The 24,777-nt window shown below is 36.3% G+C and overlaps 1 protein-coding gene across 3 annotated transcripts in view; it reads left to right on the plus strand.

The window, feature by feature from the left end:
- Window positions 1-452: 452 nt before the first annotated feature.
- F13B (coagulation factor XIII B chain) overlaps window positions 453-24,777 on the plus strand; it is a 31,115-nt gene continuing 6,790 nt past the window's right edge. The window contains exons 1-10 of one of the 3 annotated variants that reach the window (XM_031657415.1): window positions 459-2,194; window positions 6,296-6,496; window positions 7,409-7,594; window positions 8,298-8,474; window positions 8,828-9,004; window positions 11,850-12,029; window positions 12,117-12,302; window positions 13,742-13,924; window positions 15,823-16,023; window positions 18,570-18,752. In XM_031657415.1, coding sequence (XP_031513275.1) covers window positions 2,131-2,194; window positions 6,296-6,496; window positions 7,409-7,594; window positions 8,298-8,474; window positions 8,828-9,004; window positions 11,850-12,029; window positions 12,117-12,302; window positions 13,742-13,924; window positions 15,823-16,023; window positions 18,570-18,752 — 1,738 coding nt within the window. In that variant the 5' untranslated portion in view covers window positions 459-2,130. Of the gene's footprint in view, window positions 2,195-6,274; window positions 6,497-7,408; window positions 7,595-8,297; window positions 8,475-8,827; window positions 9,005-11,849; window positions 12,030-12,116; window positions 12,303-13,741; window positions 13,925-15,822; window positions 16,024-18,569; window positions 18,753-24,777 lie in introns of all 3 variants that reach the window. The other 2 variants (XM_031657419.1, XM_031657420.1) reach the window with 2 other exon arrangements.

The raw sequence follows: 24,777 nt of genomic DNA on the forward strand, positions 1-24,777 counted from the left end.
ATTTTCTTTTGGGTAGGCTATGTCAGAGGGAAGATCTGAGGCTCAAGGCTGCTGTTGAGATTATTTTGTCCCACGGGGTGCCCCCTTGATGTAGTATTCTCCCCCTTTTCCTAGGCATGTGACATCCTGAGAGCCAAACTGTAGTGATTGTTATTACTTTTCTGGATCTAGCCACCAGAAGGGCTACCAGGCTCTGGGCTGGTACTGGGAGTTGTCTGCATAGAGTCTTGTGATGTAAACTGTCTTCGGGTCTCTCAGTCATGGATACTAGCACCTGTTCCAGTAGAGGTGGCAGGGGAGTGAAATGAACCCTGTGAGGGTCCTTAGTTGTAGTTGTTTAATGCACTAGTTTCCTGCTAGGTGGCCTCCTGCCGGGAGGTAGTGCTTTCAAGAGAGCATCAGCTGTGGTAGTATAAGGGAGGGAGGATGAGGTGGTGGGTGGGACACTAGAACTTCCAAGAGAATATGACCTTTGTCTTCAGCTACCAGGGTGAGTAGGGAAGGACCATCAAGTGGGGGCAGGGTTAGGCATGTCTGAGCTCAGACTCGCGTTGGGTGGGGCTTGTTGTGGTTCTGTGGGAAATGGGGGTGTGATTCCCAGGTCAATGGAGTTATCTTCCCAGGAGGATGATGGCTGCTTCTGCTGTGTCATGCAGGTTGTCAGTAGAGTGGGGGAAAGCTGGCAGTTACAGACCTCACCCCACCCAGCTCCCACACAAACCAACAAGCAAATCTCACTTCTACTGCGCTCCTCCCAAAAGCACCGAGTTTGTTTCCAGGCAGTGGGGGAACAGGAGTGAGAACTTGCCCCAGGCTACCAGCCTCCCAGCTGAGAATGCAAGCCAGACTTTTGTACCTCCCTACCTGTTGAGTCTGCACACCCACACCAGATTCACGCTTTTTCACGAGTTCTGGCCAGGAAACTTTGTGTTCGGTTGGAATTGTTACAAAGTTCAGCTGGAGGTTTCCTTCTCCCTGTGGTCTTTTCCCAGTTCCTCTGGCAGCCCCTGTGAGTCAAGTCAGAAATGGTTTTCTGGGGACTCACAGAGACCATGGGGTGTTACTCCCTGCTTCCTCTACCCCTGTATTTCACTCAGCTCTCTAAATTTTCTCGGCTCCAGGTGAGGTCAAATCCTTCTTCCGTGATCTAGACCTTCAGGCTCCCCAAGGGTATGTGTTCAGGGGTGGACAATACCCCTTTCACACTTTTCACAGTTTGGGCATTCACAGTATGTGGGCTGTCTTCTGTTTCATGCAGGAGCAACCTACTTCCTTCAGAGGGTCTGTGGAATCTCTTGGCTTTCCTGGTATATCCCTGCAGTAGTTTTTGGAGCAAAAGTTCATGATGCGAGTCTCCACATCCTGCTCTGTCCATCCAAGTGGGAGTTGCAAGTTAGTCCTGCCTCCTAGCCACCATTTTTTCCTATTTTGTATTTTAAATTAAGACTCATTAGTATGTAAACTCCATGAGGACAATAATTTTAATCCCATTTTTTCACTGCTAAATACTTCAAAACTGTTACATGTCCTGCTATATCATAGACATTTCTCATGAATGAATGTTGATGTAGCATAGTGCTGATCTCACCACTTACCACAAAGTAGAAACTCTCTAAATGTCAAATACTACTATTATAAGTAATACTATTTTATCATTGAGAAAATATGGTTCTATATCTCTTTAAGGAGTGCAATCTAGGCAACAACGTATTTCAACATCAGGTATCCATTATCTCATGTTCCTAAGTTCATCTTTTTACCTGATCAATATTAGTAAAGATTCATGGCCTCAAGTGAACTTTATGAATTGACAATTGGGAACTTAGGTTGAAAATTTACCTAGTGTTTTTATGCAGCCTGTGTTAATTATTTATTCTGTTGCTATTGTTGCCCTAATCAGTTATAATACTCTTACTGGACTCTGGCATGATAAGTAATGTCAATTAATATAGTTGTGTTATTTTAACATTATTTCAAAATATTTTAAGTGAAATGTAAGACTTGTTACAAAAGGACTTAGAGAGAGGTTATAAATTATTAACTTTTTCCTCAAGAGAAGTATTGTGTACTTAATGACAAGTTCCTAGTGCTTTAGAATTGTTAAAATCTTTGTGAAGCACATCACTGAAGATGAGGTTGAAAAACCTGACTTTTATCATCATATTGATAATCTCAGGAGAACTCTATGCAGAAGGTAAAATTAATTCTTAATATTCTTTATTCTCTAAAACGTATAAATGGAGATTCTAATATTTGTACAACTCAAGTTTTAGTATACTCTTTCATTTTCATATATCAATTTTATAACATATATTTTATAAATATAACGTTTTATAATATTTAGACCTTTTCCTTTGAGCAAAATTAGTAAAGTGTTCTTACAGTAGTATAAGTTAGAAAAACAAAAATCCTCGTATCTCTAGAGGGCATAGGAGACAACGATCTAAATACTTCGAAAAGGTTTTCAGGCTAACAATATGTCCATTTCAAAGTCACATGTTAACTTTAATTCTAAACTTATGCTAGAATCCACTCCTAATACTGAGAAAACTTGTACAATTTTAATTCTGTTCATAAGGTGAGAGTTTCATGTGGGAAATTTGAAAAGGAAACAGCCGTAAATATTTTCTACTTTTGAGACTTTGATTTTTATCCCAATGAATTATTCATTGGTTTGGAGACATTAAGTAACGATTAGTAGGTGAACTATACAATTGCTTGTACAAACAGGAACACTTAGAGAGTAAAAGAGGGGCTCTATTAATAATTGTTTGGACAACACATGTAAATCAGGACTTTCCAAACAAACCAACACCTGTGGACTCCCTATTAGAAAGCTTTATAGTCAGATTGCCCAGTGTGTAAGATTAGTGTGAGAGTGGAAGGTAGGCAGTATACATGGGTATGTTGTTTAGGAACATTATCAATATTATCAGGCCGTAGGATGAAGAATCCAGGGAGGTCACTTAGCATTAGCAAGAGTGAATATACAAAGAAGGAAGCTACAGCAATAAAGCTTTTCTAAAATAAACATCTAAGGGAATTCATTGAAGTTAAATATATAAGTTTTCATTGTGTTTTAGTTGAATAGTTTACTATATGTTTTCTACCCAAACATCTATAATTAAAATTATAAAAGTGAAAGACGCAGAATTCATCTTATTTTATACTTTTAATCTATAATAGGATGATTTTTGCATGAATTTCTTTTGATTTTGTTTTTCTGTCTAAATAGGGAAATACCAGAAGATATAATTGACCGTTATCCATACCATAAAGCCATTGCAATATTCTAGTCAATTTTCTAATTATTATAAGGTTACAATGCATTTTACACAGCAACAAAAAAGTAAGCAGCTTGAAGACAGAGACAATGATCTTATTTTTTCATGCTTCTCTCAACTCCCATTGTGCACTTCAGGGGCAAGAATTGGATTAACTGTATTTCTCATTTCATGGTTTGCAGTTATTATTGGCCTATGAAAGGTCTCACTCTTACTTTACTTACACATTTTATCCCCTTATTCCCAGTCTTGAAGTCTGTTTCCCCTGGGACCTACTACAGTGTTTTAACATGTTACTCTAGCTCTCTCAACCACAAATAGCTCTAGAATGAATATTATGATATAACCAACTTATCTTTCTGTGAGAATATCGTCAGTCTGTATTCACTCATAGGTAGGATTCTTGAGTCTATTCTTGTACTTGATTTCTGTGAGTAGTGAGAGATTACTTTTGCAGAATGGCAGTTTCGAAGTATATCATCTCTGAGAGAGGATGTAAATTGTTGCTTCTCATCATCCTCACCAACACCTCATATTGTCCATTTTTATACTGGTTGCTATACGGTTATTCATAACATCCATTTTTATTTATTTACCATTCTCTGATCAGTAGGGTGTCCATCCCTTCATATACTTTTTTTGTATGTTCAGATGTCTGTGATTTTCTGGTTTATATATGATTAGCATATTCCTCACATTTCTCATTAATTTTTTCTCAGGAGTTCATATTCTCCAAGGCATTCCAGCTACCTTAACAAGTAATGTGCCTATCCTCGTGGTGGAGAGTGATGTCCCAGGACAGAGTCTTTAAAGCCACAACCTAGGATTGTTGTGCAAAGAATATTTTGCTGCCCCTCCCTGACAAGCACCTGTGCCCCCCAGGGAAATTCCTTGTGTATTCACCATTGCACTGCTATTTTGAAAGACTCTTTTTATTGTAAATTCCTTTGGTGCTTGGGTGTGAAAAATGGTGAGAAGAATTCTCAGGGAATGGGGACCATCCTGCCCATGTTTTTCTGTCTGCTCCATCAGATGCTGGAAGTTTTGTTACTCATCATTCCACATCCATTTCCTTCAGACCTAGGCTAGCACTGCTACTCTTTTATGTCTCACAGTAGCATTAAGGTATACAGTGATCAACCAAGGCATTGAAGCCAGAGTAATCATACTAGATCCAGGCCTTCTTCCATCCATGACTGCCCATGTTTCTTCCCAACACAGCTCCTAGGATTGTTCAAGTATTTCTTTCTTTTAAGCATTTTTATGATTTTAAGATTTTCAGCATGAAGATAAATTTTTAAAATGTATGTTTCATTTGGAGTATAATATATCCAGAAAAATGCAAAAGTCATAGGATACACATATATTTTTTTATAAAAGTTTACACCATCAGATCAAGATATAGAACAGTGACAGCACCCCAGAAACAAAAATGATCCCTCTAAGGCACTAAACCCCAAAGGTAACCATTCTGACTTCTATTATCATGGATTAGTTTGTCTTCTTTTAAAAAGTTATGCAAATGTATACATTAATTCATATGTGATTGGCTTGTTTCACTCAATATTATGTTTATGAGATTCACCATTTGTTCATTTCTGTTTTGGATAATGTTCCATTGTATGCATAGTCTAAAACGTGTTTATCTTTTCTATTATTTATAGGCATTTAGATTGTTCCCAGTTTGGGACTACATGAATAGCGCTACTATAAGCATTCTTTTACATGTCTTTTGGTATAAAAATATATGCTTTTTCAATTGGGTAATACAGTTTGTACACGTTTTACCCCAAAATGTCTTGCAAAAGTATTCTCTCACAGGGTTTGGACTGATTTATACTTTCAGTTGTAGAAATATGCAAGTTCCAGTTTCTTCACTTCTTCACAATCATTGAGATAACTTGCCTTTTTCATTTCAGCAGTTGTGTTGGATATGCAGTACTATCTCATGGTGGTTTACATTTGCATTTCCCTGATGACTAGTAATGCTAAGTACTAGGTCTCTAACCATTTAAATATCCTATTTTGCAAAGTTCTTGCTCAAGTCTTGCTTTGTTTTAACTGGTTGTCTGTTTTTTTCTTTAAAAATGTGATTTATTTCAAAATTTTTTATGAGTTTGCATATGTTAAGGAGAAATTTTATCTATTCCTGAACTGTGCTGTCCAATACAGTGGCCATTAGCCACATATAGCTATTGGAGACAGTACTTAAAATGTCACTAGTCCAAGATCAGATGTTCTGTAAGTATAAATATATAGTGGATTTTAAAGAGTTAGTAAGAAAATAAAGAACGTAAAATATTGTAAAATATTTTCAATATATTAGGTTAAATAAACACCTATTATTAAAATTAACTTCAACTGTTCCTTAGTATTTTTATGAATGTGACTATTAGAAATTTTTAAATTACATATGTGACTTGCAATACATATCTATTAGGAAGTGCAGGCAGGGTGGAGTGGCTCAACTCTTGTAATCCTAGTGCTTTGGGAGGCCACAGCAGAAGGATCCTTTGAGTCCAGGAGTTTGAGACCAGTGTGAGCAACACAGTGAGACCCCTCATCTCTACAAAAAATAAAACAAAACTTAGCCAGATGTAGTGGCATGTACCTGCAGTCCTAGCTACAGGAGAGGAGGTTTGCTTAAGCCCAGGAGCTCCTGGTGGCAGTGAGCTATATTTCAGCACTGTACTGAAGCCTGGAAAACTGAGGCAGACTCTGTCTCTAGGAAGAAAAAAGAAAGTACTGTTCTACGAAGTTAGGCAAAGCTTCTCTGAAAAAGTGGTCTGCTAAGTTTTACCGTGACTGTCGGATGTTTAAAGTCATTTGCAGATCAATTATGATAAAAGGACTGCTCGAATTATCACAAAAGTACCTTGAAAATTTAAGTAAGAAAAATAAGTACTAGTTGAAGTGTCCCTAAAAACTTTTAGTTTGTGTTGTCACCTGATTACAAATTTATGTTTTTAGATTTCTTTTTCCATTTTCAGCTTGACATTTACTCATTTCAGAGAAACCCTGTGGTTTTCCTCATGTGGAAAATGGAAGAATTGCCCAATATTACTATATTTTTAAAAGCTATTACTTTCCAATGAGCATAGACCAAAAATTGTCATTTTTCTGCTTGGCTGGTTATACCACCGAAAGTGGAAGACAAGAAGAGCGAACCACGTGTACAACAGAAGGCTGGTCTCCAGAGCCAAGGTGCTTCAGTAAGTCAGCTGGATGTGTCTGTCACTCAACGTTGCATACTCAAAGAAATTCGTATATAAAAATAGGGGTCCAATAAAAACAGAAAGCAGTTAAACCTTTTAGTAGATAAGAACAAAATCACTAGTCATCTGTCTTTCTACAACATGAAGGTGTAATTTGAAATCCGATAAAGAACGCTTTTACATGAAAATGTTATTTTCTTTATCTGTTTTTAATAATACTCTGTTGAAGGGAATAGGGTAATAACTGAAATTGTTTATCACATTACAAGGCAAAGAGATGTAATTTACTTGAAGTAACAAGAAACTTATTTTGATAATTAAGCATAGGATGCCAGAAAAGTGCTTGAAACGCTGGCCTCTGGAAGCGCAAGATTGCTACTCTAATGCTTTATCATTTGTAAGACTCATCTCTCCTTTGTGTGCCAACTTCTCTCATGATACCCATTGAAAAATGTGTTTTTCAATTTTGAATTGAAAGTTTGAGCTCAAATTTGTGAGAAGGTAATCTAATTGACTCATTTCATTATTTTATGTCAGGCTACACTATCATCGAACTATCAGTGATCTTCCGCTAGGGCAGGTGATCCAGAGTAAGCGGCTTTGGTTGAGCCAGTTTCATTTAAAAGAGGATGTTGAATATGGTTATTGCTGTTGATATACCTAGTAAATCTACCTAGAAGTAGATTTGGTAGGGGTAGAAATTACTATAAGAACTAAAAATACTAAATACAAAGAAAGTCAGTGTTAATTTTCAAAAATTATGCAGATTATTTCAAAAAAAATTTATGCAGATATTTCCAAAATGAAATTGCTAATAATAACATTATACTTTTGGCTTAATTTTACAATTTAGTAAAAACAAGCTTAGTTTCATCATTAAGTTAAACAAATAATTTTTTTTTCCCATAGAAAAATGCACTAAGCCTGACCTGAGTAATGGTTACATCTCTGATGTAAAGTTATTGTATAAAATTCAAGAGAACATGCATTATGGTTGCGCTTCAGGGTACAAAACCACTGGAGGGAAGGATGAAGAAGTGGTTCAATGTCTCTCAGATGGATGGTCTTCTCAACCAACCTGTAGGAAAGAACATGGTATAAGAATCATTTCCTAAAACTGAAGATAAGAGCTTGTCAAGCTTATATTGAATATAGTGAAGCTTATATTGATATCTATTATTTAATAGAATTTATTTTTCATTATGTCTGCAATGCAGGAAGTTGGTATTACTTTTTTCAAGTACTAGGTGATTCCTTAATCCAAATGTTCTCAATCCCTACAACACACCTACACCAATAGTTCTTACTTTGCACCAATAAAAGGAATTGGAATGGAATAAAATAAAAGAAGCTTTTCCTTTATATGTCACTATTTCCTTTATTACAGAAGAATTAAAATCATGTACATTATTTTATGTTGTGAACCAATGCCAGATATACTTAAAAATAGTTCAATAATTTAAATATATGTATACTTTGTTAGTAAGTTGTTTAAATTGTAAAAATGCATGGACAGCACATACTTCACAATTGCTACTGCACAAGCCTTCAGTTGAATTTTGGCCTTTGGTCAAGCACTTGTAGACCAGAATTTTAAGAACAGAAAGCTGGTAGGGTTAGGTCACAAGGTGTATGAAAAAAGAGAATAGAGGCAAAGAAAAATTGGGGCTATTTTTCAATTTTACTAAGAGTTGATTTTACCATATATTCTTAAGATCTGTTAAAACACATTTTGATATTTTTTTATATTCTAGGTTATTAAAAAGGTTTATAAAATAAATAATTTTTATAATTTTAGAAACATGTTTGGCTCCTGAATTATATAATGGAAATTATTCCACAACACAGAAAACATTCAAAGTGAAGGACAAAGTACAATATGAATGTGCTACTGGCTACTACACAGCCGGAGGAAAGAAGACGGAGGAGGTAGAATGTCTCACATACGGATGGTCTCTCACACCAAAATGTACCAGTAGGTTCTCATTTGGAATAAAATCTACTCTCACTCTGAAAGCTTTTTCTCATAGAGAAGTGTATATAAGTTGTCATGCTAATTATATTTCATCTTTTCATACTTTTTTGCCTTTATTTTTAATTATGTTGATAGCAGTCTTTGATAATTGAAAGCTCCCAAGTAGAAAAAATTTATTTTAGCTCATAGGATTAAATTAGAATAAGCTTAATGATATTTAACAAATATATAAAATGAATTCATAAGTTTTTTGGCAAATTTAATTTTTATTCTAGATATGTCATGTAAATAGTGAATTTTGTTGTAGCAGAAAAAAAATGTGTTTGTAATTTTATTCATTCTTTTATTTGTAGAATTAAAGTGCTCTTCTTTAAGATTAATTGAAAATGGTTATTTTCATCCTGTAAAGCAAACCTATGAAGAAGGAGATGTCATTCAGTTTTTCTGTCATGAAAATTATTATCTAAGTGGATCTGATTTAATTCAATGCTATAACTTTGGTTGGTACCCAGAATCTCCTGTATGCGAAGGTAAATTTTTAAATTTAATACTCACAAAATGCCATGTCTTTATCAGCTTTACTCTCTATTAGCTCTGATAAAATTCCTGTGGTCATATCTAATTTTTTTCCTGAGTCCTATTTTTAAAATAAATATTGTCTTTTAAATCAGTGCTATTTTCAGCAATCTTTAATATATTCCACCTGAATAAATCTTGTTTTGTATTAGTTTGTAAATGACTATATCTTTTAAATTTATTATTTAAAAATATATATTATACATTTTAAATCCCTTATTACAATAAATAACTTTTCTTATTGGGAATTATTAGACCTAATTACCCCAATCTGGCAGCTTTGCAAGGATACTTTCTCCTTATTTGCCACATATTTCCAGATGTAAAAATTAATCTCTAAAATAGTGAGGTAGAAAGCAGAAAAAACAGAACACTAACACCCAGAAGTGAAAATGGGAAAAGAGGTCATCTAGTAGAAGCTGCCCAAAAATGTAATATCTATGGTCACATTTCTATTACTGGATGTGTCCAAACGGGTGATGCAATTACCTGTCAGAAGACATCCATAGTTATTTAAACACACATACAATTTAATATGAGGACGGTCCTATCTAGTAGAAGATATGAAAAAAATAATTGCAGATATGAAAAAATAATTGCTATAATGTGACAAATGGTACAATCAACTCAGGTACAAAGTGCAGGAATAAACATTAGGGATTCTGATTGGTATGCTGTGGAATAGCATTCACAGAAGTGATGGCTAATATTTACATTGGGTCTTAAGAGATAAATAGGAGTTTGAGGATTGGGAGGATAGGGTGAGGCAAAGGGTTTAGTAGTAGTTTTTTATTTTCTGTAATATGGGACATAATGTCTATTGACAGGCAGGTGAAAGACATGAAGGTATAACTTGGAAGAAAGTGGTGAAGATTTGGAATGGGTGCTGGGGGAAACAAATGAGGGCTCTGACCACGGGTATGCAGTGGAATTGCCAGAACTATCATAATTTCCTAAATGCACTGTACGGTAACTTTAAATATTTTATGATTTTTCATTCATGCTTGACATCCTTGGTATAGTAGTAGAGAAGAAGATTTTTTAAGCAAATTTTTTAAAGCATATTTTTCCTTTTTTTTTTTTTTTTGAGATGGAGTCTTGCTGTGTCACCCAAGCTAGAGTGCAGTGGCATGATCTCAGCTCACTGCAACCTCCACCTCCCAGGTTCAAGTGATTCTCCTGCCTCAGCCTCCTGAGTAGCTGGGACTACAGGCGTCAGCCACCACACCCAGCTAATTTTTTTGTGTTTTTAGTAGAGACAGAGTTTTGCCATGTTGGTCAGGCTGGTCTCAGACTCCTGATCTCAGGTGATCAGCCTGCCTCCGCCTCCCACATTGCTATTTCAAAAATAAATGGCAGACCTATTAAGGCCTTTTATACCCCTTTCCTCTTCCAAATTAGCCAGCATGACAACAAGCCTATTTTCTCCGGTAAATAGTCATTAGGCATACAATAGGCAGTGTTGCGGGCTGAATTATATCTCTCTTCTCCCAAAATATAACCACATTCTAATACTGGGAACCACTAAATGTTACCTTACCTGGTAAAAGACACTTTGAGGTTAACAATCTTAAGGTAGGAATACTATCTGGAATTATCTATCCAGACTCTAAATATAATCAGAAATGCTTTTATAAAAGGGAGGCAGAGGGAGATTGACTACAGAAGAGGAAGCGGGAGATGTGATAAAGGAAGCCACAGGTTGAAATGTTTTGAGGAAGGGATTGTGAGCCAACGAATACAGGTAATTTCAAGAAGTTAGAAAAGGCAAAGTAGCTGATTCTCCTCCAAAGCCTCCAGCAGGAATGTAGCTCTCCTGATACCTCGATTTTAGTCCAGTGAAACTGACTCTGGACTTCTGGCCTTCAGGACTGTAAGAGGATACATTTGTGCTGTTTTAAGCCACTAAATTGTAATTCATCACAGCAGCAATAGGAAAGTAGTGTGGTCAGTATTTTAGAGTAGGAGACTTTAATTTAGACAGACGTGGGTTCAAGAACAGATCTGCTGCATGCTATTAATTTATTTACTTCATAAGTTTTAGTTTGTCTATAACATGGGAGAAATAATAGTTCCTACTTAATAAAGTTATTTTAGGACTAAAGGAGGTAATAAATGTAAAATGCTTGCTACTTTAGTATTCTATTGGTGCATAACAATGTCACCACAAACTTAGCACCTTAAAACAACACAAACATTATTTCCCATTGCGTGTAGGTTGGGAGTTTGGGTGTGGCTTAACCAGATCCCTGCATCCCTGGCTAACAAAGCTGCAATCAGGACGTTAGCTGGACTGAAGTCTCATCTGAGGCTTGACTGGGAAAGACTTCTTCCAAACTTACTGTGGTTGTTGACAGCATTCAGTGCTTTGCAGACTGCTGAACTGAGAGCCTCTGTTTCTTGTGGCTGTTAACTGAAGGCAGCCCGCTGCCCCTTGCCTTACAGCCCTTCTGCTTTGGAAGCTCATGATGTAGCTTCTTGTTTCTTCAAAACTAGCAAGGAGAGAGAATCTCTTGGCAAGAATGGTGTTAAAATCTGATGTTACATAATTATGTGTACATAATCACGTACTAATCCATCATCTTTGCTGTATTTTGTGGGCTAGAAGCAAGTTACAGGTCCTACTCATGGAAAGGGTTATCACACAAGGAAGTTAACATCAGGAGGTGGGGATCAAAGGAATGCTCCTGGAATCAGTCTGCCATACTCTCTATGATGCTTGACACAATGAACCTTTTTATTTAATCTTTATTATTTTTGTAATTATATGACTAAAGGTGCTGATTTTTTTTCCATAAGGAAGAAGAAACAGATGTCCTCCTCCACCTCTGCCCATAAACTCCAAAATTCAAACACATTCAACAACTTATCGTCATGGAGAAATAGTTCATATAGAATGTGAACTTAATTTTGTGATCCATGGGTCAGAAGAAATACGTTGTGAAAATGGAAAATGGACAGAACCTCCAAAATGCATTGGTTAGTAACACCTAGAAGAAGACTTGCTAAAATGAAATCTGCATGTGTAGATAAATGGTCTGTTCTCTTTCAACTGTACCTTTTCAGAAGGACAGGAGAGGGTAGCCTGTGAGGAACCACCCTTCATTGAAAATGGTACAGCAAATTTACACTCTAAGATTTATTACAATGGGGATAAAGTGACATATGCATGTAAAAGTGGCTACCTTCTCCGTGGATCGAATGAGATAACTTGTAATCGTGGAAAATGGACACTTGCTCCTGAGTGTGTTGGTATGTATATTTACCATCAGTAGCTAAACTTACGGTGTAAAATTTTCCATTCTGTTACTTTAATCTGCATATTCCTAGGAAGAGACCACGGCTTAGGCAAATTAGAAACGCATTGCTACACCACCTACTCTTCTGCGTTGCATGTGTGCATGTGTGTGTGCGTGTATGTGTAGCCATCTATAGAATTTAAGTCAATGTAAAGAATTTAAAAAAAAAAAAACTTTTTGAACACTGGTGCTAAGCACGGTTATCTGATCTATGTCATGCTATGACCTGTAAGTTCTAAATGACAGCACATAAATGATGATGTGCTTCATTACAGAAGTAAATAAGGGCATGGTGGATTGAGTGGCTGGCCATAAGCATTATCTGCTTCTTCTCCCCATGTGTCCTACAAAGTTAGGGTAGAGCATTCTGTTCTTGACCTTGGGTAAGTCCTGCCGATATTTTGCATCTGGCCATTCTGAACCTTATGCCCTTCTGAGACATGTCCCTGGTCTTTGATTTTACTGAAGGGCACCACCAAGCTACACTATCACTCCTGGGGGCTACTCTTCCTGTCATCTTTCTCATTTCTTAATCAGATCACAGCGAGATCTTCACACACATGTTTATATAGGATATTTATTGAATAAGACAAAAGCTATGAAGGATGCTAAAGAAATTTACAGAGTAAGAGAAAGATACCAAAAAGATCAAGCCTGTAATCCCAGCACTTTGGGAGGCCAAGACGGGTGGATCACGAGGTCAGGAGATCGAGACCATCCTGGCTAACGCGGTGAAACCCTGTCTCTACTAAAAAATACAAAAAACTAGCCGGACGAGGTGGTGGGCAAGGTGGCGGCCACCTGTAGTCCCAGCTACTCGGGAAGCTGAGGCAGGAGAATGGCGTAAACTCGGGAGACGAAGCTTGCAGTGAGCTGAGATTCGGCCACTGCACTCCAGCCTGGGTGACGGAACTAGACTCCATCTCAAAAAAAAAAAAAAAAAAAAAAAAAAAAGAAAGATACCAGAAAGAGGGAAAAAAATGGATATTTCCTCTGTGGGTCGATTGAGACCTGAGATGAAGAGGAATGAGAAAGAAGAAAATAAAAATGGGTTAATGCCAAAGAGCAATTTTAGAATTGACCATAATCTTTAGGTTGAAGAATAGTTTCTCAATCTATAGATTTAAGAAATGTCTGCATTATAATTCCTTCACAATTGAGAAAAGAGAAAAAATACATATAGTTGTTTTTAGGCAACATATTTGCTGTCAACTCTTGCTTAGCAAATTTTAAAAATATTTGAGCTGAAAAACATTTTTCATACTTGTAAAGAATTTATAAAACAATTGTCCTAAATTATTTTATTAATACAAATATTGAGACACTACAGTATGAGTTACTATAGTATATTGTTTTGAGCTCATATTAATTTAAAACAACCTGTTTTCTTAGAAAATAATGAGAATTGTAAGCATCCTCCTGTTGTAATGAATGGGGCTGTTGCCGATGGGTTACTGGCAAGCTATGCAGTAGGATCTTCAGTGGAATATAGATGCAATGAATATTACTTGCTGAGGGGATCAAAAATATCTCGTTGTGAGCAAGGAAAATGGTCATCCCCACCTGTTTGCTTGGGTAAGAAAGAGAGCACATGGAATGTTTATGTTCGTACTTTTATATGATTTTCTTGTAGTGTTTTATATCATGAAAATGATGATTTTGTATAAATCATTTTTTTTCACAACTGTTTTCCCTCCCAGTTCTTTAAGTAGAAAGTCCCTAAAATATTGGTGTATTTTTTTATTGTGGTAAATTATGCATAACATAAAATTTACTTTAGCCATTTTTAAGTGTATATATATATACACACTTATATATAAATGTATGTTTTAAGTCTTGAGCTCTTTCAACCTTTTGTTAGTAGTTTCCACCTTTCAAGTAATTCTTAGGAGGCTGTTCCCATTCAAATTCAGACACAGGCACATATTCATGTAGAATTTTTCTATTGCTCTCATATTTTTATAAATGGTTTTGATATTAAGTTTTTGATGATTTGATTGATATTGCGTTGAGTGGAGATACAGTAATCTCTAAGGACAAAGACTACATTAAAATATTTATGGCAAAACTAGTCATGAAACAAGTTCATAAGGAAATAACAGCATTAAAGGAAATACATCATTCTATATCTGGAACAACCACCTCAAGAGAGTTAGGTTTGGTCCTAATGAATCAAAGGAAATATCAAATGAAGATTAATCATTGTTTTTAGGGCAAGGGAAAGGGGATTTGTATATCTCGCTTATCTATTGAAGCCAGAAAGGCTATCAGTACAAATTCACAACGGTATGATAAAGCATAGAATTGTCTCTGTAGGAATTATTATTTCAGACATTAAGAGTCTCTCTAACCTCTCCATACTCCCTTCCCTGCTCTAATCACTCCAGTCTTTCTGGTCTCCTTACTCTTCCACAAACAAGCCAAGAATGCTCTCACTTCAGGGCCTTTGCACTGGTTAGTTGCTTGGGACACTCTTTCATAAGAAAATGATGTGGTTCACTCAGTCTCCTTCAAGCTTTTGTGCAAATATTACTTCTTATTTAGGCCTACCCTAATCACCTTACTGAAAAGTGCAACTTCTCTTCACCTAACTCTTTTGTTACCCCCTCCCCCTCCATTACTCTTTTTTTCAACCAAGTTCTCTTATGCTGTAGTTTAAAGACGGCCACTGTGTTAGTCTGTTCTCACGCTGCTAATAAAGACATACCTGAGATGGGTAATTTATAAAGGAAAGAAATTAAATGCACTCACAGTTCCACATGGCTGGGGAGGCCTCATAATCATGACGGAAGGCAAAGGACAAGCTAGGCATGTTTTACATGGAGGCAGGCAAGAGATTGTGTGCAGGGAAACTCCCCTTTATAAAACCATCAGATTTCATGAGACTTATTCACTATAATGAAAACAGCACGGGAAAGACCCACCCCAGGATTCAATTACCTCCGACCAGGTTCCTCCCATGACATGTGGGAATTATGGGAGCTACAATTCAAGATGAGATTTGGGTAAGCACACAGCCAAACCATATCTGCCACAAATTGTACAATTCATGTCTTTATTATATTTATTATGTATTGTAGGTGTTTCTCCCAATTACAAGGCAAGCTCTATGAGGGCAGGAGTCTTGGTTTTATTCATTAGCAGGTTTTCTATTATTTTCTACATGGTAGTTTAAGGTTTTTATTTTGTAGAAAGAAAACTATTATTAATCTAACTGATTGATGCCCTTAAACAGTATTTTTGATGTTTTAATTTAAGTGGTTTTAGTTTATGACAATAAGTAATGTATAGATTCATTTGATAGTAATAAAGTGTGTATTTTCTTATATGTATATATGTGTGTGAGAGGCCTTAATTATGATTTAAATTATAAAATATTGCTTTTGATACTTGTCATAATTTTTGTTTTAAAAAGTATCACTTTTATATTTGTCAGACAAGTAAAGAATTTAAAAGAGCATTTTGTTTTTCAGAGCCATGTACTGTTAATGTGGATTACATGAACAGAAATAACATAGAGATGAAGTGGAAATATGAAGGGAAAGTCTTACATGGAGATTTAATAGATTTTGTATGTAAACAGGGATATGACTTATCTCCGTTAACCCCATTGTCTGAATTATCTGTGCAGTGCAACAGAGGAGAAGTGAAATATCCTTTATGTACTAGTAAAGGTAAAATAATAATGTTCTCTGCAAGTATCTTACTTGATCAATATCTGCTACCTGGGTTGAAAATTTATTTATATTTTGTTGTTATTTTTCTTTTTATTATTATTTTTAAATTTTTGTTTTATTTTATTTTTATTTTACTTTAAGTTCTGGGATACAAGTGCAGAATGTGCAGGTTCGTTACATAGGTATATGTGTGCCATGGTGGTTTGCTGTACCTATCAACCTGTCATCTAGGTTTTTTTTTTTTTTTTTTTTTTTTTTGAGACGGGGTCTCGCTCTGTCACTCAGGCTGGAGTGCAGTGGCCGGATCTCAGCTCACTGCAAACTCTGCCTCCCGGGTTCACACCATTCTCCTGCCTCAGCCTCCCAGGTAGCTGGGACTACAGGCACCCACCACCTAGCCCGGCTAGTTTTTTGTATTTTTTAGTAGAGATGGGGTTTCACCGCGTTAGCCAGGATGATCTCGATCTCCTGACCTCGTGATCTGCCCATCTCGGCCTCCCAAAGTGCTGGGATTACAGGCTTGAGCCACCGTGCCCGGCCTGTCATCTAGGTTTTAAGCCACACATGCATTAGCTATTTGTCTTTATGTTCTCCCTCTCCTCACCTCTCACCCTCTGACTGGACCCAGTGTGTGTTGTTCCCATCCCTATGACCATGTGTTCTCATTGTTCAACTCCTACTTGTGAGTGAGAACATATGGTCTTTCATTTTCTCTTTCTGTGTTAGTTTGCTGAGGATAATGGCTCCCAGTTTCATCCATGTCCCTGCAAAGGACATGATCTCATTCCTTTTTATGGCTGCATAGTATTCCATGGTGTATATGTACCACATTTTCTTTATCCAGTCTGCTATTGATGGGCATTTGAGTTGGTTCCATGTTTTGATATTGTAAATAGTGCTGCAATAAACATATGTGTGCATGTGTCTTTATAGTAGAATGATTTATATTCTTTTGGGTATATATCCAGTAATGGAATCGCTGCATCAAATTGTATTTCTGGTTCTAGATCCTTGAGGAATCACCACACTGTCTTCCACAATGGTTGAACTAATTTACATTCCCACTAGCAGTGTAAAAGCATTCCTATTTCTCCTTAGCCTCACCGGCATCTATTGTGTCTTAACTTTTTAATAATTGCCATTTTGACTGGTGTGAGATGGTATCTCATTGTGGATACACCTTATACAAAAATTAACTCAAGATGAATTAAAGATTTAAATGTAAAATCCAAAACCATAAAAACTCTAGAAGAAAACCTAAGCAATACCATTCAGGACATAGGCATGGGCAAAGACTTCATGATGAAAATGCCAAAAGCAATTGCAATGAGAGCCAAAACTGGCAAATGAGATCTAATTAAACTAAGGAGCTTCTGCACAGCAAAAGAAACTGTCCTCAGAGTGAACAGGTAACTTACAGAATGGGAGAAAACTTTCACAATCTACGCACCTGACAAAGGTCTAAGATCCAGAATATACATGGAACTTAACACAAATTTACAAGAAAAAAACAAACAACCCATCAAAAAGTGGGCGAAGCATATGAACAGTCACTTCTCAAAAGAAGACATTTATGTGGCAAACAAATATATGAGAAAAAGCTCAACATCACGGATCTTTAGAGAAAATTTATACCTATGACCCCAATTCACCACCATCATCTTCTAATCTATAAAGTTGAGAGGAGTGATCCAACTTCCAAATTTCAATCAGCATACATACCAATATAGGATGGCCATGCTGACATCTTTGAATTCTAATAAGTCAATTTTATAAAGAGGAAAAATCAAGAGGTTTTATAAATGTTGCCAGACTATCAGAGAATTAATCACCTTCTTGTGACACTCAACAACAAACACTGTAAAGCATTGCTCTACTTAGGGCTTTCTGCGGACCCATTGTCTCAATACTGCCTGGATATAGGGACTATTACTTTTAATAAGGAAGAAAAGGAAGATAATATATACAGAAAGCATGGCTTCTAGAAAAATCCCATAGACTTAGGGAGAAATAAAATCATGATTGTTAATACTCTGATAGTTTTAAATACGTATGTAAATACTATAACATGTGATTCTAATTATGAAAATAAATTGTATGGTATAATATTATTGCAAAAATATTTTCAGTATTTTAAAAATGTTTCAGAACTGCCTAAAAAATGCCTTTGTGGCTAGGTGGAGTGTCTCACGCCTGTAATCCTAGCACTTTGGGAGGCCAAGGTGGGCAGATTTCTTGAGTCCAGGAATTCAAGACCAGCCTAAGCAACGTAGTGAGGCCCTGTCTCTACAAAAGAAAAATGTACCTGTAGTCCCAACTAGTTGGGAGGCTAAGATAGGAGGATCACTTGAGTCTGGGAGGCCGAGGATGCAGTGAGCCATGATCATGCCACCATACTCCAGTCTGGGCGACAGAGTGAGACTCTGTCTCTGAAAAAACAAATGCCTTTATATTATATGTCTCAACTTATTTCTGTAGCACTTATAAAGTACTGGATGTTCATTATAGCAATTCATTGTATACTTTAAAACTAATTTTTGCAGAATCTAAAGGAATGTGCACATCTCCTCCACTTATTAAACATGGAGACATTATCAGTTCAATAGTAGACACCTATGAAAATGGCTCTTCAGTAGAATACAGATGTTTTGATCACCATTTCCTACAAGGATCTAGGGAGGCCTATTGTTTAGAGGGAATGTGGACTACACCACCATTGTGTTTAGGTATGTACTACTAAATATGCCTCTAACAAAGTAAAACTATATATTTTTAATTTGCTGTCATTTTTGAGGTAACATAACACTAATATAATGCTAAATTTGCTACATTTGTGTTATTTTATTCATGTGCTTATTTCATCACTGGTTTCTATTCTTTCCTCTAGATCATAAATAACTACAGTTCAGTTTGTTCTAATAAATATTTGTTAAAGACAAACCACACATCAGGTTGATGTGGGGCTATAAGTTGAATAAGCCATAGTGGTGTGAGTGAACGTTAACAATTATCATTCATTGTAATTTGTACTATAATAGAAAACATTAGTACAATGGGGAAATAAAGAAATGGACAACTCAATATGGAAAGATGAAGCAAGTTAATGTTTTATTAGCAAGGCATCCTAGTAAGAGTAACAACATTTACTAAGGCCCTCAGAGATATAAAATAGCACATCTGTAAATAATAAGAAAATATTTTTTTATTTCCAATTCTGACTTTTATTTATCTCTCTTATGTTCTTTCACTGGCTAGGACTTCAGTACAATGTTGAATGGAAGAGGTAGTGGATGTCTTTATTTGTTTCCCATTCTCACAAGTAAAACTTTCAATAATTAATTCACCTCTATGTGTTGTTATAAATACTTTTTAAAAAATCAAGTTAAAGGTATAGAAACCTTTCTTTCTATCTTGCAAAAAATATTTTTAAAGAATCTTCAGTGTTTAATTTTAGCAATATTTGTTGAAATAATTTCATGATTATTATTTTTGGTTTTTTTCCTGCAAATTTAATGAATTATACTGCTTCTTTTGAATGTTAAAGCATGATTGTATTCCTGTGAGAAATTCCACAAAGTTGTGATAAATTATGCATATTATATGTTATATTTTTATTTATCAATATTTTACTCATCTATTTTCATGAGAAAGACTGGTCAGTTATTTTCCTTTCTGGTTTAATATCAAGTTTGTGCTGACCTCATCCCATGATTGGGAAGTGTTCCCTCTTTTCCGGTTTTCTGGATCGATGCTATTTCTTCCTTAATAATCTTAAGAGTTAACCAGAGAAGCCATCTGAGACTTGAGTTTTTCCATGAAAAGACAAATGGACAGCTTCGATTTGTTTAACAAATAACGGTAATTATTTCTTCTTCTATCAGTTTTGGTAGAGAGCGGTTTCTTGATTTGTTCATTACAACTGCATTTTCCAATCCAGTAACATAAAGTAGTTATGACATCTTCCTATCCTCTTTTTGATGTTTTTATTGACGTATCTTTTGTTATTACTTCTATTAACATGTATCTGTCTTGACATGCCTTACTAAGGGTCTACATATTTTATTAGTGTTTTCAAACAACCAACATTTGCATTTGTTGATTCATCAAATGTTGCTTTCTATTTTATTAATTATGCTATTATCTTTATTATTTTCTTTCTTCTATTTTCTTGGATTTCTTTTGTTACTCTTTTTCTGGTTTGTTTAGATGCATACATAGATTACTGATTTTTAGCATTTATATTTTTTCTAAAAAAATGAATTTAAAAATAGAAATTTCTCTCTGAGCACAACTTTAACTTCATCCAACCCATTTTTATATCTTGGATTTTTACTATCATTCAGCTCAAAAATTTTATAGTATTCATTTTGATATATTCTGTGTGCTCTGCATCATTTAGAAGTTTCTTTTTAAAGTTCTGAATATTTAGGGGATTTTCTAGTTTTCTTTTGGTTATTGATTTCTAGTTTAATTCAATTAAGACATATTTTGAATTATATCTACACTTTAAAATTTGTTGATATTTGCTTTATAACAAGCATATATTTGCTTTAGGTAAATGTTCTTTTTGTACTTGAAAAAAGTTAACTTTGTCACTGTTGGGTTCACTGCTTTATATATGCGAATTGGATTGAATTTTTTTTTTTATGTTTAAGTTAATCCAAAGCTGTACTGATTTGTGTGTGTTTGTTTTCTATCAATGACTGAGAGAAGCATGTTAAAGTCTCACTTGGCATTGTAAAACATTTCGTATTTTAGTTCTGTCAATTTTTGCTTTTGTATTTTGATGCTATTTCATTAGGTACACACACAAATTGGGACACTAAATCTTGGTATACTGGCATAGTCTAATTTTAAAAGACCTCCTTCATATATAGTAATGCCTTTTTTTTTTTTTTTTTTTTTTGGACTTGAAGTCTCCTTAACTGCACCAAAGGGTTTTTGACAAGCATTTACATAGTACACATTTTTCCATCCCTTAACTTTCAAACTTCTGGGTTCTTACTTTTAGTGTGCATCTCTTATAAGCAATATATAGCTTATTTTAAAATATACTTATGCAGTTTATAATTTTTTCTTTATAATGGAATATTTAGTTCATTTACGTATTCATGTAATTACTAATATATTTCAGTTTATACCTCATCTTTCTATACTAGGTGTATGTTACTATACTCCATGTATATCCAATTGGTCATCTCTCTCTCTCTCTCTCTCCATATATATGTATGTGTGTTTTATTATAGTTTAAGTTCTAGGGTACATGCACACAATGTGCAGGTTTGTTACATAGGTATACATGTGCCATATTGGTTTGCTGCACCCATCAACTTGTCATTTACATTAGGTATTTCTCTGAACGCTATCCCTCCCCCAACCCCCCACTACATGACAGGCCCTAGTGTGTGATGTTCCCTGCCTTGTGTCCAAGTGTTCTCATTGTTCAACTCCTGCCTATGAACAAGAACATGCAGTGTTTGGTTTTCTGTCCTTGTGATAGTTTGCTCAGAATGATGGTTTCCAGCTTCATCCATGTCCCTGCAAAGGACATGAACTCATCCCTTTTTATGGCTGCACAGCATTCCATTGGGTATATGTGCCATATTTTCTTAATCCAGTCTATCATTGATGGACACTTGGGTTGGTTCCAAGTCTTTGCTATTGTGAATAGTTCCACAATAAACATACATGTGCATGTGTCTTTATGGGAGCATGATTTATAATCCTTTGGGAATATATCCAGTAATGGGATCACTGGGTCAAATGGTATTTCTAGTTCTACATCCTTGAGGAATCGCCACACTGTCTTCCACAATGGTTGACCTAATTTATACTCCCACCAACAGTGTAAAAGTGTTCCTATTTCTCCACATCCTCTCCAGCATCTGATGTTTCCTGACTTTTTAATGATCTCCATTGTAACTGGCATGATATGGTATTTCATTGTGCTTTTGATTAGCATTTCTCTGATTACCAGTGATGATGAGCATTTTTTCATTTGTCTATTGGCTACATAAATGTCTTCTTTTAAGAAGTGTCTGTTCATATCCTTTGCCTACTTTTTGATGCGGTTGTTTTATTCTTGTAAATTTGCTTAAGTTCTTTGTAGATTCTGGATATTAGCCCTTTGTCAGATGGCTAGATTGCAAAAATTTTCTCTCATTCTGTAGGTTGCCTCCTCACTCTGATGGTAGATTATTTTGCTGTGCAGAAGCTCTTCAGTTCATTTAGATTTCATTTGTCAATTTTGGCTTTTGTTACCATTGCTTTTGATGTTTTAGTCATGAAGTCTTTGTCCATGTCTACGTCCTGAATGATATTGTCTAACTTTTCTTCTATGGTTTTTTTGGTCCAGAGCTGAGTTCAAATCTTGGATATCCTTGCTAACCTTCTGTCTCACCGATCTGCCTAATGTTGACAGTGGGGTGTTAAAGTCTCCCATTATTATTGTGTGAATGTCTAAGGACTTGCTTTATGAATCTGGGTGCTCCTGTATTGGGTGCATATATATTTAGGATAGTTAGCTCTTTCTTGTTGAATTGATCCCTTTAGCATTGTGTAATGGCCTTCTTTGTCTCTTTTGATCTTTGTTGGTTTACAGTCTGTTTTATCAGATACCGGGATTGTAAGCTGTGCTTTTTTTTGCTTTCCATTTGCTTGGTAGATCTTCCTCCATCCCTTTATTTTGAGCCTATGTGTGTCTTTGCACATTACATGGGTCTCCAGAATACAGCACACTGATGGGTCTTGACTCTATCCAATTTGCCAGTCTGTGTCTTTTAATTGGGGCATTTAGCCCATTTACATTTAAGGTTAGTATCATGAAGTGTGAATTTGATCCTGTCATTATGATTTTAACTGATTATTTAATGAGTTAATTGATGCAATTTATTCATAGCATCAATGGTCTTTACAATATGGCATGTTTTTGCAATGGGTAGTACCAGTTATTCCTTTCCATGTTTAGTGCTTCCTTCAGGAGCTCTTGTAAGGCAGGCCCAGTGGTGACAAAATCTCTCAGCATTTGCTTGTCTGTAAAGGATTTTATTTCTCTTTCACTTATGAAGCTGAATTTGGCTGGATATGATATTCTGGGTTGAAAATTCTTTTCTTTAAGAATGTTGAGTATTGGCCTCCACTCTCTTTTGGCTTGTAGAGTTTCTGCCAAGAGATCTTCTGCTAGTCTGAAGAGCTTCCCTTTATGGGTAACCCGACCTTTCTCTCCGGCTGCCCTTAACATTTTTTTCTTCATTTCAACCTTGGTGAATCTGACAATTATGTGTTTTGGAGTTGCTCTTGTCGAGGAGTATCTTTGTGGTGTTGTCTGTATTTCTTGAATTTGAATGTTGGCCTGCCTTGCTAGGTTAGGGAAGTTTTCCTGGATAATATCCTGAAGAGTGTTTTCTAACTTGTTCCATTCTCCCCATCACTTTCCAGTACAGAAATCAAACATGTATTTGGTCTTTTCACATAGTCCCATATTTCCTGGAGGCTTTGTTCATTTCTTTTCACTCTTTTTTCTCTAATCTTGTTTTCTCGCTTAATTAATTTGATCTTCAATCACTGATACCTTTTCTTCCATTTGATCAAATTGACTATTGAAGCTTGTGCATGCATTATGAAGTTCTTGTGCTGTGTTTTTCAGCTCCATCAGGTCATTTAAGGTCTTCTCTACAGTTTTTATTCTAGCTTGTCATTCATCTAACCTTTTCTCAAGGTTTTAGTTTCCTTGTGATGGGTTAGAACATGCTCCTTTAGCTCGGAGAAGTTTGTTATTACCAACCTTCTGAAGACTACTTCTGTCAGCTCGTCAAACTCATTCTCTGTCCAGTTTTGTTCCCACGCTGGCAAGGACCTGCAATCCTTTGGAGGAGAAGAGGCCTTCTGGTTTTTGGAATTTTCATCTTTTCTGCTCTGGTTTCTCCACATCTTTGTGGTTTTTATCTATATTTGGTCTTTGATGTTGGTGACCTACAGATGGGATTTTGGTGTGGATGCCCTTTTTGTTCATGTTGATGCTATTTTTGTCTGTTAGTTTTTCTTCTAACAGTCAGACCCCTTAGCTGCAGGTCTGTTGGAGTTTCCTGGAGGTCTACTCCAGATCCTGTTTTCCTGGGTATCACCAGTGGAGGCTGCAGAACAGCAAACATTGCTGCCAGATCCTTCCTCTGGAAGCTTCATCCCAGGGGGGCTCCTGCCTGTTTGAGGTATCTGTTGGCCCCTACTGGGAGGTGCCTCCCAGTCAGGCTACATGGAGGTTAGGGACCCGCTTGAGGAGGCAGTCTGTCCATTCTCAGAGCTCGAACGCCATGCTGAGAGAGCCACTGCTCTCTTCAGACCTATCAGAGAGGACCGTTTAACCCTGCAGAAGCTCTCTGTTGCCTTTTGTCCTGCCATGCCCTGTCCCTAGAGGTGGAATTTAGAGAGGCAGTAAGCCTTGCTGAGCTGTGGTGGGCTCTGCCCAGTTCGAGGTTCCTGGCCACTTTGTTTCCACTGTGAGCTACTGAAGCCACAGCAATGGCAGATACCACTTCCCGCAGTGAAGCTGCAGCATCGCAGGTTGATCTCATACTGCTGCACTAGCAGTGAGCAAGGCACCGTGTGCGTGGGACCCACCAAGCCAGGCAAGGGAGGATATCTCCTGGTCTTCCGATTGCTAAGACCATGGGAAAAGCACAGTATTTGTTCAGAAGTGTACCGTTTCTCCACGTACAGTCTGTCATGGCTTCCCTTGGCTAGGAAAGGGAAATC

Source organism: Papio anubis, chromosome 1, assembly GCF_008728515.1.
Source record: "Papio anubis isolate 15944 chromosome 1, Panubis1.0, whole genome shotgun sequence".
Classification (NCBI taxonomy): domain Eukaryota; kingdom Metazoa; phylum Chordata; class Mammalia; order Primates; family Cercopithecidae; genus Papio; species Papio anubis.